The 13,155-nt window shown below is 39.5% G+C and overlaps 1 protein-coding gene across 2 annotated transcripts in view; it reads left to right on the top strand.

Annotated features, from left to right (window-relative positions):
• Rbm6 (RNA binding motif protein 6) overlaps positions 1-13,155 on the top strand; it is a 66,276-nt gene that overhangs the window by 14,658 nt on the left and 38,463 nt on the right. For both annotated transcript variants that reach the window (XM_048334765.1, XM_048334766.1), the window contains one exon: positions 1,245-1,314. In XM_048334765.1, coding sequence (XP_048190722.1) covers positions 1,245-1,314 — 70 coding nt within the window. Of the gene's footprint in view, positions 1-1,244; positions 1,315-13,155 lie in introns of those variants that run through there.

Raw genomic sequence — 13,155 nt, 5'->3', positions numbered from 1 at the left:
GAAAGAGAGAGAGAGAGAAAAGGAAAGAGAGCGAAAAAGGAAGAGAGCAGGGATTGATGTTGAACTGGATTATATAGGAAAAGATGGGAGATACAGCCAGGTGGATTGGATGTTACCTCAGAGAAGGAGGAGGTAACTGCCTCCAGGTGTGCCAGATACCTAGGTAACTCAGGTACTGGGCGCAGACTCAAACAGGTGGGGGGTATCTGCATGGAGCTCTCCCCGGTGGTGGACCTTCCAGATTGGACCATTTTAGATTGAGTAGTTAGGGGAGACATCATTGAAGAAGTGACATTGAGCCCAGATCTGAAGCAGTGAGAGAATAGTTTCACTTGAAGATAGAGACAGTAACTAGACTGAGTTCAAGTGTTATGGTCCCAAACTAGACTGAAATGAGCTTAGTGTATCATTATATGTTTAACAGCTGAGAAATTGGACACTAAAACGTTAACATAACAAGTGAGTCAAGACTTCGAATGCAGATAGTTTAATTTTTTTTGTCTGGTTTTGTTTTTTTGCCAGTCCTGGGGCTTGGACTCTGGGCCTGAGCACTGTCCCTGGCTTCTTCCCGCTCAAGGCTAGCACTCTACCACTTGAGCCACAGCGCCACTTCTGGCCATTTTCTATGCATGTGGTGGTGCTGAGGAATCAAACCCAGGGCTTCATGTATACGAGACAGGCACTTTACCACTAGGCCATATTCCCAGCCCCCAGATAGTTTAATTTTAAATTTTGAATTCTTGCTTATCTTTTTGGAACTACAGAATCTTTTTCTTTTTCCCCCAGTCCTGGGGCTTGAACTCAGGTCTTGGGCACTGACCCTAAGCTTCTTTGCCTCTACCACTTGAGCCGCAGTGCCACTTCCAGCTATTTCTGTGTATGTGGTATTGAGGAATTGAACCCAGGGCTTCATGCATGCTAGGCAAGCACTCTACCACTAAGCCACATTCCCAGCCAGAATCTTTTTTTTAAAAAAACAGTTTCATTCTGTAGCCCAAACTGGCTTAGAACTCTTCATTCAGCCTTCCAAGTAGCCAAGCGTACTTAGGACTTACGAATATACCACTATTGCAGCTTTATCGAGCATATTTTGAATGTCTATTATGTGTATACCTTAATTTTGCTTTTATAAAAGAAAGATAGCTTTAAGTTACATAGTATCAAAACCAGTAGGGAAATACAAACATTCACTTTTGACTATGATTTATATCATTAATGTAAATTAAATGTAAATATTCTTGCAGATACTTAACGCATTTCGGAATCCCAGTGGTATGCCTGTAAAGGAGTTGCAGTTGAAGGAGTACAATACAGGTGAGTTTCTTTACATGTATGTGTCATTGGGTTAGTAAAAGTCTTCGTCAGATTTCTACATCATGTGCTACTCAAATTTTCCTTGTTAAGAAACCACAATTGAGATTTCTAGAAGCCTTCTGTTGGTGCTTTCAAGTAACAGCCAACTTTAGTCTTAGCTATGGTTCTTTTGTGGATATTTATCCACAGATTGGTGCTAAGGATGCATGTTCCTCTTCTTCTGAGTCCCTATGAGTTATAAAGTGAGTGTTGTAGCATCTTTCTTGAATATGTTTTAAATAATTAAATAATTAAGTTTACCATCTATTTTTTCATGGTGCAATGCTTACATTTGACCCTAGGAGTACTTAGTAAGCTTGCTGTATGTAAAATTTTACATTGCAGCTGGGCACTGGTGGCTCATGCCTGTAATCCTAGCTACACAGGGGCTGAGATCTGAGAATCAAGGTTCAAAACCAGCCCAGGCAGGAAAGTCCATGAGACTCTTATCTCCAATTAACCACCAGAAAACCAGAAGTGGTGCTGTGGCTCAAGTAGTACAGTGCAAGCCTTAAGATGAAGAGCTCAGGGATAATGCCCAGGCCCAGAGTTCAGGCCCAGGCCCCAGGACCAACCAAAAATAAATAACATTTCATTGCTTCAAAATGAAATTTTTATTTTTCTAGACAAATCATACAAATTATTGTGTTTGTGTGTTTTTTTAAAATTTTAATGTTGCTACAAGAACAGTCCTGCAACGGTTACTTTGTTGAAATTCATAAGTGGACCCAAAAGAGCTTTCACTTTGGTCTCTATTCTGAAGTCTACTCTGCAAATTAAATTGTAGGATATCCTCATTTTGTCAGTTCTTTCAAAGCTTACTGTAGAAAAAGTAGTCCAAAGTGAAATGCTAAGCACTCCATATTTTTATAGGATTATATAATATGAAATGTTTTTTTTTTTTTAAATAATCTTCACATGATCATTTTTGTAGAATTTTAAATTGAAGAAAACTGAGCTAATCTTTTTAGAGAACATAGAGCTACAGTAACCCAGTTGTAGAAATTTTCAAGTGAAAGTATGCTGTATTTTTTAAATACATATAATACATAGATCACTTTTTTTTTTCCCAGTCTTTGGCCTTGGACTCAGGATCCGAGCACTGTCCCTGGCTTCTTTTTGCTCAAGGCTAGCACTCTGCCACTTGAGCTACAGCGCCGCTTCTGGCTGTTTTCTATATATGTGGTGTTGGGGAATCGAACCCAGGGCTTCATGTATATGAGGCAATCACTCTTGCCACTAGGCCATATTCTCAGCCCCTTATTTTTTAATATTTTATTTTATTATTTTACAGTGCTGAGAAGCCAACCCAGAGTCTTGGGTGGGCTAGGCAAATGCTGTACTTCTGAGTTATATCCTGGTTCTTATGTTTATTTTATTTTTTGTTTGCTTGCTTTTGAGATATGGCCTTGCTATGTAGACAAGGCTGACCTTAAATTCATCCTCCTCCTGCCTAAGCATCCTGAATATTGGGATTACAGGTGTGCACTACTACATAAACTGGATAGTTCTCAGTTTATATGAATTTTTTTTTTTTGACATAGGGCATGAGCTCAGGGCCTGGGCACTGTTTCTGAGCTCTTTTACCCAAGACTAGTGTTCAACCACTTTGAGCCACAGCTCCATTTCCGGTTTCTTGGTAGTTATTTGGAAATAAGAGTCTTGTGGACTTTTCTGCCTAGGCTGGCTCAGCCATGATCCTCAGATTTCAGTCTTCTGAGCTAGGATTATAGGCATGAGCCACCTGTGCCTGGCTCATATGAATTTTTTTTTTTTCTCTCCTTCTGGTCCAGGGGTTTGAGCTGTGGGCCTGAGCATGGTCCCTGAGCTGCTTTTGCTCAAGGCCAGTGCTCTACCACTTGAGTCATAGCCCCACTTCCACCTTTTTCTGAGTAGTTTATTGGAGATAAGAGTCTCCAATACTTTCTTTCCCAGGCTGGCTTTGAACCAGGATCCTCAGATCTTAGCCTTGTGAGTAGCTAGTGTTACAGGCATGAGCCATTGGCACCCACTTTCATACAAGTTCTTGAGTAGAAAATTATCCACAAAAGTCATTTTTGTGCTCAAAAGAATATAGTATTTGTGTTAAGCCCAGAAATATTTTTGTCTGCAATTTGAAAACAAACTCCAAGTATTATTTCTCAGAAATAATACTTTTTTTTTAATACTGTTTCTTTGTTTTAAAATATCAACCCAGGGCTGGAAATGTAGCCTAGTGATTGAGTGCTTGTCTCCCATGCATGAAGCCCTGGGTTCAGTCCCTCAGCACCACCTGTGTACAGAAAAAGGTGGAAGTGGTGTTGTGGCTCAAGTGGTAGAGTGCTAGCCTTGAGCAAAATGAAGTCAGGGACAGTGCTCAGGCCCTCAGTTCAAGCCCCAGAACTGGCAAAAAAAAAAAAAGAGAGAGAAAAAAATCAACCCAGATCCCAGTGCAGTGGGTCACACTAATAATCCTAGGTATTCAGTAAGATGAGATCTTAGGATCATGGTTTGAAGCTAGCCATGGCAGGAAAGTGTGTGAGACTCTTCTTTTCAATTTATCTACCAAGAAAAGGTGGGAGTGGAGATGTGGCTCAAGAGGTGGAGCACTAACCTTAAGTACAATAATCTCAGGGACAGTGCCTAGACCCTGGAATGGGCATCAAAAAAACCTCAAAAACAAATCAACCATGACTTTGTGGAAACATGACAAAGAGCAGTTCATACTGTTCTTGAATACCTCACTGTTTTAGGGGTACTATTTATTTTTATAGTTTTCTCATACATGCCTTTTTTAGGAACTAAAGATAGAATTTACAGGCTAGATAGGATTTTTAACTTTCTGAGCAATAGCTTCAATATTATCTCATGAACTATGGTTTTAATGGTTTTAAGTATTAATATATTTAGGAATGGATGTTTTAATGTTTAAATGGCAATAGTTTAAACTTTCCAGTTTCTTTAGTAGTCATTGCTCCTTGAATTGTTATATTTTCCAGCAGAGTAAAAATGACACTAAAGTGTATAGCATCCAAAGAGGAAGTGGATTTTTTTCTGTTCTTTTTTTTTTTGGCAGGGGTGAGGGGTCACTATTGAAGCTTGAACTCAGGGCCTCTCATTCTTGCTTAGTTTCCCTCTCTCTCTTTCTCTCTGTGTGTGTGTGTGTCTCTGTATCTCTGTCTCTGTCTCTCTCTCTCGCCAGTCTTGGGCTTGAACTCAAGGCCTGAGCACTGTCCTTGGCTTCTTTTTTGCTCAAGGCTAGCACTCTACCACTTGAGCCACAGTGCCACTTCCAGCTTTTTCTGTTTATGTGGTACTGAGGAATCGAACCTAGGACTTCATGCATGTTAGGCAAGCACTCTACTGTTAAGCCACATTCCCAGCCCCTGCTTAGTTTTTTTTTTTTTTTTTTTTTTTGCTCAAAGCTGGTGCTCTACCACTTGAGTCACACCTCTACTTGTGGCTTTTTTTGGTGCCAGTCTTGGGGCTTGAAATTAGGGTTTAGGAGTCATCCTTGAGGTAGTTCTCTACCATTTGAGTCAAATCTTAAGCTTTTTTGCTGGCTAATTTTGCTGGAGTAAGAGTCTCATAGACTTTCCTGCCCAGGCTAGCTTTGAACCACAATCCTCAGATCTCATCCTCCTAAGGAGCTAGAATTACTAGAGAGAGCCATCGGGGCTTGGCTTACTTGTGGCATTTTGCTTATTGATTGGAAATAAAAGTCTGAGATTTATCTGTCTGGGCTGGCTTCTTTGTAACCCTGAGATCTCAGCCTCCTTAAGTAGCTAGAGAGAACCACCAGTGCCTGTCTCAAGAGGAAGTTTTAGATTTGCTGGTGAAAGTAGCTATTATAATTGTCAGGCTAGAGGCATTGATGTGCATATGTAATCATTCAGAACAGTGGTTTAAAAATTGTTTTTAAGGGGGGGGAATGAGGGAGGAGGTAACAAACAGTACAAAAAAATGTATCCAATGCCTAACGTATGAAACTGTAACCTCTCTGTACATCACTTTGACAAATAAAGTCTAAAAAAAAGTAAATATAAATTATTACAGTAGTTTCATAATATCTGTGGATAAAATGTTTCAAAGAAATGGAAAAGACAACCCTCTTTACTGTAGCTTTGTCCTTTTCAAACATACATAAAATATAAAAACAATCTGATATGCTCAAAATAATGTAAACTTCACAGAATGAATACCTTACATCTTTACCAATTGAAAAAAATTATTTTTAACATATTGATAATATGTAAAATACACAATGATCATATATATTTAACATATATATTTATGTCTAGGTTTTAATGAACGGATTAGATTACCAATTCCATTTTATTGGTATTATATCTGTATGTGACAAGTGGCACAGATTTTTATTTTTTATGTGTGCTGGTTTTGGAGCTTGAACTCAGGGCCAAGGTGCTGGTCCCTTAGCTTTTATGCTCAAGTCTGGCTCTCATCACTTGAACTACACCACCACTTCTTGCTTTTTTCTAGTTAATTAGAAACAAAAATCTGCTGTAGCTGGCTTCAAATTGTGATCCTAGTATCTTAGCCTTCTGAATAGCTAGGATTACAATTGGCTGTAAAAAGGAACTTACTACTCTGTCTAAAAGCCTCTAATGATGTCTATCTCCTATGGAAGAAATTCTGATTTCCTTTTTCTTACTTAACACTGCCCTTTATGAACTGGCCTTTGGAGGTTGACTTTATCCTATGTGACTCTATACTTTCCCTATTAGATTGTAGACAAATTGAGCTTCTCTGTAGTCATTGATTAGTACAAACTTCTTTTTTCTGTCAAAGTCTTTGTACTGTTTTTCCTTCTGATCTTTACTATCTTCTGGCTTCCTTTATACCTCTAAGGCCAGCCTTGGCTACATAGGACTCTGTCTCAAAAAAAGAAAAAAATAACATTTTATATTATGAATATTACATTTTCAGGGAGGATTTTTTTTTTTTTTTGGCCAGTCCTGGGCCTTGGACTGTCCCTGGCTTCTTTTTGCTCAAGGCTAGCACTCTGCCACTTGAGCCACAGCGCCACTTCTGGCCGTTTTTTGTATATGTGGTGCTGGGGAATTGAACCCAGGGCCTCATGTATACGAGGCAAGCTCTCTTGCCACTAGGCCATATCCCCAGCCCCCAGGATTTTTTTTTAAGACAAGGTCTTGCTATGTAGTCCAGGCTGATAGTGAACTCCTAGGTTTAAGTAATCCACCTGCCTTCAACTTCCTGAATATCTAGTCTACAGATGCATTCCACTGTGTCCAGCTTGATTATTTAAGTACAATGTTGTATTGCGTTATATGCATTTTCACATTTTTGTATATTCATTCATGCTTAAACCCTGTCTATATCACTCAAATCACATACTCTTTTTCATCTCACTGAATGATCATGGAGTCAGGGCTGATACTCATCTATGGTCTCAGCTGGCTTCTTTTTTAAGTATCTTTTTTTTCTGATAAAGTGTTTTTTATTTGTTTTTAAATTTTATTAATTGTTTATGTGGTACTAAGGAATAGAACCCAGGACCTCATGCATGCTAGGCAAGCACTCTACCACTAAGCCACATTCCCAGTCCTCAGCTGGTTTCTGATTCCAAGTTTCTCTGATGAACACTTACTGTGCTGGGCTATACTCATATTATTTAAAGCAATATATTTTTCATACTTCATGGCTTTTAAATGCAAGCCAACCCTATCATGTGGTGTCAGCCAAAGGAAAAGTGATCTGTTGCAACGCTGGTGGAAAAGGATGAATGTTGGACTTACATTGAAAGATGGTATGTTCTTTTTTACCTTGAAGTCTCCAAGTATGATTTGATAGTGATGGCTTTCATCTCATAGGCTAATTTGGTCTCTAACCTCTGAGTTAAAAATATGCTTGTATTATATTTAATGCCAGCCTTATATTTTTACATAATTACCCATAAGAATATATTCATTTTAAGGCTTTAAAATATATGATATCAAATTTCTTTCTATATTGTTAAAACATTTTTATAGTTATCATTTATAAAGACTAGTTTTTGTCTTTTTAGAATTATTGGGGGAGTGGATAGCAAATACTTTCTAACTAGCTTATTTCAATCCACTCAGAAGTGTGTGTGTGTGTGTGTGTGTGTGTGTGTGTGTGTGTGTGTGTGTGTGTGTGTTCGCTGGTCCTGGAACTTGAAATCAAGGCCTGGGCACTTGAGCTTTTTGCTCAAGACTAGTGCTCTACCACTTGAGCCATACTTCCACTTCTGGCTTTTTGCTGGTTAATTGAAGATAAGAGTCTCATGGACTTTTACTGCCTGGGTTGGCTTTGAACCACAATCCTCATATCTTAGCTTCCTGAGTAGCTAGTATTACAGGCATGAGCCAGGTCCTGGACTAGATAGTTTTGCAGTATTAAAGAACGAGGGCTGGGATGTAGCTCAGTGGCAAAGTGCTTGCCTAGCAAGTGCAACATCCTGAGTTCGATCCCCAGTACCAAAAAAGAAAAGACAACAAAAATACAGTTAAGGGGCTGGGAATATGGCCTAATGGCAAGAGTGCTTGCCTCCTACACATGAAGCTCTCGGTTCGATTCCCCAGCACCACATATATGGAAAACGGCCAGAAGGGGCGCTGTGGCTCAGGTGGCAGAGTGCTAGCCTTGAGCGGGAAGAAGCCAGGGACAGTGCTCAGGCCCTGAGTCCAAGGCCCAGGACTGGCCAAAAAAGAAAAAAAAAATACAGTTAAAAAATATTAAAGAATGAAAAGGATGTACAGTGTGGTGGTTAATAGCATCCCTTTGGTTCTGTACTGCTTGAATTTAAAGCTCAGTATTAGTATGTACTGTTAGAGTGAGTAAAAGATTTATTGTTTCTTTGTCTACTTCTCCATAGATAAAACAAGGGTAATAATATTTTCCTCATAAGTCTGGGGATATGGCCTAGTGGCAAGAGTGCTTGCCTCTATACATGAAGCCCTGGGTTCGATTCCCCAGCACCACATATACAGAAAACTGCCAGAAGTGGCGCTGTGGCTCAAGTGGCAGAGTGCTAGCCTTGAGCAAAAAGAAGCCAGGGACAGTGCTCAGGCCCTGAGTCCAAGGCCCAGGACTGGCCCAAAAAATAAATAAATAAATAAATAAATTTCCTCATAAGGTAATGAGGATTAAATCAACATGTGAAGTAGTTTGAAATAGTTTATGTAAATACTATTTAGTATCATTGTCTTTTGGCTATTTCTGAAAATTTTCATGATACAACTAAAGAGTTGCCTAGGGATTGAGATTTCATATTTTTCCCCTTTAAGTTGAAAATATTTATTTCTGTAGTTACAGTTTATAAATTTAAATTTGTACACATGAATTAGAAGAATATAGCAAAGTACTTTGACAGTTTTCTCTGAAGTGTAAGACACTGAATAAACTAGAATCATGCCAGGCACTGGTGGTTCAGACCTGTAATTCTTGCTACTCAGAAGACTGAGATTGGGAGGTCTGCGGTTTGAGGGCCTGCCTGAGCAGCAAAGTCTAAAGACTCTGTCTCAAAAATAACCAGCAAAAAGTGTGGCTCAAGTGGTAGAGTGCCAGCCAAATAAGAGCAAGACCTCTAGTTCAAACCAGGACTGCTAAAATAAGAAACAAAGCTTATTATTATTATTATTTTTTTTGCCAGTCCTGGAGCTTGGGATTCCAGGCCTGAGCACTGTCCCTGGCTTCTTTTTGCTCAAGGCTAGCTCTCTACCTCTTGAGCCACAGCGCCACTTCTGGCTTTTTCTTTTTCTTTTTTTGGCCAGTCCTGGGCCTTGGACTCAGGGCCTGAGCACTGTCCCTGGCTTCTTCCCGCTCAAGGCTAGCACTCCGCCACTTGAGCCACAGCGCCGCTTCTGGCTGTTTTCTGTATATGTGGTGCTGGGGAATCGAACCTAGGGCCTCGTGTATCCGAGGCAGGCACTCTTGCCACTAGGCTATATCCCCAGCCCCCTTCTGGCTTTTTCTGTGTATGTGGTGCTGAGGAATCAAACCCAGGGCTTCATGCCTGCTAGGCAAGCACTCTATCTACCATGAAGCCACATTCCCAGCCCTTTCCATTGATTTTTATTTTTCCTTTACATAGTTCAGAGTAACCTTTTAAATTTTTATTCATCTTCACCTGAATGAACTGCTTTGTGGGTTTTTGGTAGACTAACCATCTATATTAAGATGAAAACTTGAGGGGCTGGGAATGTAATGTGGCTTAGTGGTAGAGCGCTTGCCTAGCATGCATGAAGCCCTGGGTTCGATTCCTCAGCACCACATACACAGAAAAAGTCAGAAGTGGCGCTGTGGCTCAAGTGGTAGAGTGCTAGCCTGGATCATAGAGGGGCTCAGGGATAGTGCCCAGGCCCTGAGTTCAAGCCCCTGGACTGGCCAAAAAAAAAAAAAAGAATGCTTCTTATAATTAGTATAAGGCAGCTAACAGTCCTCAGAGTCTGTTTCACAGTTAAGTCATGAAGGTCACCCACACACATTTATCTACTTTTGACCTGAAACCGAGCAATCAAGCAGCAAAAGTCACCACTGGGGGAAATATGCACTGTCTACTTATGAAACATAATAGGATCTGTTATGGAGGCTATCTAAGCTCCTCCAGGTTTGGAAATAATGTTTCTAGGGCATCTCCACAGTGGAAGGCCGTGGTGAGGCTGCTTAAAGACTCACCAGGCTGCCTCATATGCTGAACAAAAAGCACAGACAAGAAACCTGAGCTGCTGGAGAGCCTCTTGGATTCTATGGGCCTGGTCTTAGCAGGCTTATATGTATACATGCTCTTCCCCAAATTTTTTTTTTTTTTTTTTGCCAGTCCTGGGCCTTGGACTCAGGGCCTGAGCACTGTCCCTGGCTTCTTTTTGCTCAAGGCTAGCACTCTGCCACTTGAGCCACAGCACCACTTCTGGCCATTTTCTGTATATGTGATGCTGGGGAATCGAACCCAGGGCCTCATGTATATGAGGCAGGCACTCTTGCCACTAGGCCATATCCCCAGCCCCTCTTCCCCAATTTTTAAATTTCAAGTTTTAGGCAGCATAATTAAACCTTAAATTTCTGTTTTGCTTTGTTTATTTTTGGCCAGTCCTAGGGCTTGAACTCAGAGTCTGGACACTCTACCACTTAAGCCTTGGTATGCTAGGCAAGCACTCTACCACTAAGCCAAGCCACATTCCCAACCTTGTTTTCTTTTTTTTTTTGGCCAGTCTTGGGGCTTGAACTCAGGTCAGGACCTGAGCACTGTTCCTGGCTTCTTTTTGCTCAAGGCTAGCACTCTGCCAACTTGAGCCACAGTGCCACTTCTAGCTTTTTCTATATATGTGGTGCTGAGGAATCTAACCTAGGGCTTCATGTATATGAGGCAAGCACTCTACCACTAGGCCATATTCCCAGCCCCAGCCCTGTTTTTTCTTTTTTTTTAAAAATAAAATTTCATCATTAAAAAATTGGGATTTGGGCTTGTGAAGTTAATTTTTTTTTTTTTTTTGTCAGTTGTGGGGCTTGAAATCAGGGCCTAGGTGCTGTCCTTGAGCTCTTTTGCCCAAGGCTAGAGCTCTACCACTTTGAGTCACAGCACCACTTCCAATTTTTGAGTAGTTAGTTACAATAAGAGTCTTATGGGGACTTTTCTGCCCCCTCTGGCTTTGAACTTCAGCCCTCAGATCTCAACCTCCTGAGTAGCTAGGATTACAGGCGGGAGCCACCAGTGCCAGCGCACTTACTATTATTACAGGGTTGATGTATATGGATGCCCTTTATTGCTCATAATGACTCTCTATACTGTATATTTTCTTTCCCAGTGACTTTTAACATGTGAACATTATCACAAATATTTTCTCTTTCTAAAGTGTTTGTGTGCTCTTCTGGGCCACAATAATTACTTATATAAGTATAGAAGGGAAAGTTGGGTCTTTGCAGTCTAGTGCTACATGTTTTTTATTTTTGTTTTAGTACCAGTACTCAGGACCCTGTGTGTTCTCTCTGCTTGTTTACTCAAAGCTGGCACTCTACCTCTTGAGCTATCCCTCTATTTGCAGCCTTTTGTTAATTGGAGGAGATAAGCATTTCTTGGATTTCTACCCCACTGACTCTAACCCAACTACAATATTTAGGTTTCAGACTTCTGAGTAGCTGGGATTATGGGCTACTAGTGCTAGACTTGATCAAGTTGATTTCTATACATCTGGGCATTCCTTTGATATGTTCTGCAATGGTTATCAAAGCATCCAAGAAAATATTTGCTTGTTTTATGGCAAGAACTTTATGATTTGTGAATATGCTTTTGAGTGTTTACAGTAGATATTTAGTGATAACAATTATCTTATATTCCTTATGTTAGTCTATAGAAATTCCAAAAAATATTCTAAGTCCTTTACAAAATGCAGAATGTTTTAGATGTGAGGGGTTCACTGGGTTAGGTCAGGAAAGTTCACTTGAAAAGAAGTAATAACAATTTCCATTGTTAGTAGGATGTGTATAAATAAGTATAATATCTATATACATATACATATACTTTTTTCCTTTGTGAACTAGAGTTTATCTTGCATGAAGATATATACAAAGACCACTCAGGATATTTAAAAGCCCACTTAGTCTGTTTCCTATAAATATAATATACATAATTTTTTAAGAAGGAGATTTGTAGGCAAATAAGTATATTTTATAATGAAGTATTCTTATTTCTTCAAAGAATTACTTATCAGAAGAAAGTGATTTTTGTGGTAAGTTTAAAAAGAGATTAGTTTTAATCTGTTACCCAAGTGGTGAACAAAAGTAGTATTAAGGTTTCTTAGTAGTTTTATTTTCTTCCTGGTCATTTCCTAAAACTCAAAGCAAGATTCATCCTATGAATCCTATATTATTGTAACAGTTCATAGTGAACTTGGGATATTTGACAAGTTTAAAATCAAGGCTTATTATTGTTAGAATCTTCATTGTAGGCCATTTATTCCATATAACAAGGAATCTAACTCATTTAACCAAATTTGGCATGTGTTTTAAGCTTTACTTTCTGTTTATGGTACTCAGTTTTGAAATCAGGCTTTGTGCTTGCTAGGCAGGTGCTCTACTGCTTGAGTTGTGCCTCCGGCAATATTTATTTATTTTAAGACAGCCTCTCACAATATAGTCCCAGCTGGCCTTGAATTTACTTTGTAGCCACAGCTGGTTGGAAACTTTTGATCCTCCTGCCTTAACCTCCTGAGTCTTGGGATTGCAAGCATGTATCACTAAGGCCAGGCCACTTCTTTCCTTGCCTTGCCTCTGGTCCTCCCTTTTCCTTCTGAAAATGAAACTCAAAACATCATGTAGTACTGAGTACACTTCCATCTAAGTTATGCTTTTGACTGCCTTAGTTGTTGGGTTTTTAAAATTTTTAACCTTTGTTGCCTTGACTTGATGCTATATTGATAATATCTTATGCTACAGATACTTTGTGCTCTAAATTTTCATAGGATTGTGTTGTTTTTCAAGCCTGAACAAATTGCATCTTTTTTCCTGCTATTCCATTTGTATGATATGATTCCTAGAGATGTTTCTTTATCCTGTGAGATAGTAGAGGAAGTATGGAAACCACTCCTAGAATAAATACATTTGTAGTACAAGTATGTTTTTTGTAATGGTGACAGATCAGGGGTTATAGGATGGTATGAAAGTTCAGCAGCCTATAAATCCCATGACTTCCACTATGGGTCATTAGAGCTTTAGGTCTGCTGCAAATGATACTTGATCAGTAGTAAGGTAAAAGGGTATATTATAACTCTTAATGTATATATAATTCTTGAACATATATTGATTGCTAATAACTGCTATCTTTCC

The sequence above is a fragment of the Perognathus longimembris genome, chromosome 26 (assembly GCF_023159225.1).
Source record: "Perognathus longimembris pacificus isolate PPM17 chromosome 26, ASM2315922v1, whole genome shotgun sequence".
NCBI lineage: Eukaryota > Metazoa > Chordata > Mammalia > Rodentia > Heteromyidae > Perognathus > Perognathus longimembris.
The sequence above is the reverse complement of the archived record's forward strand: the minus strand, read 5'-3'. Positions and strand labels throughout refer to the sequence as shown.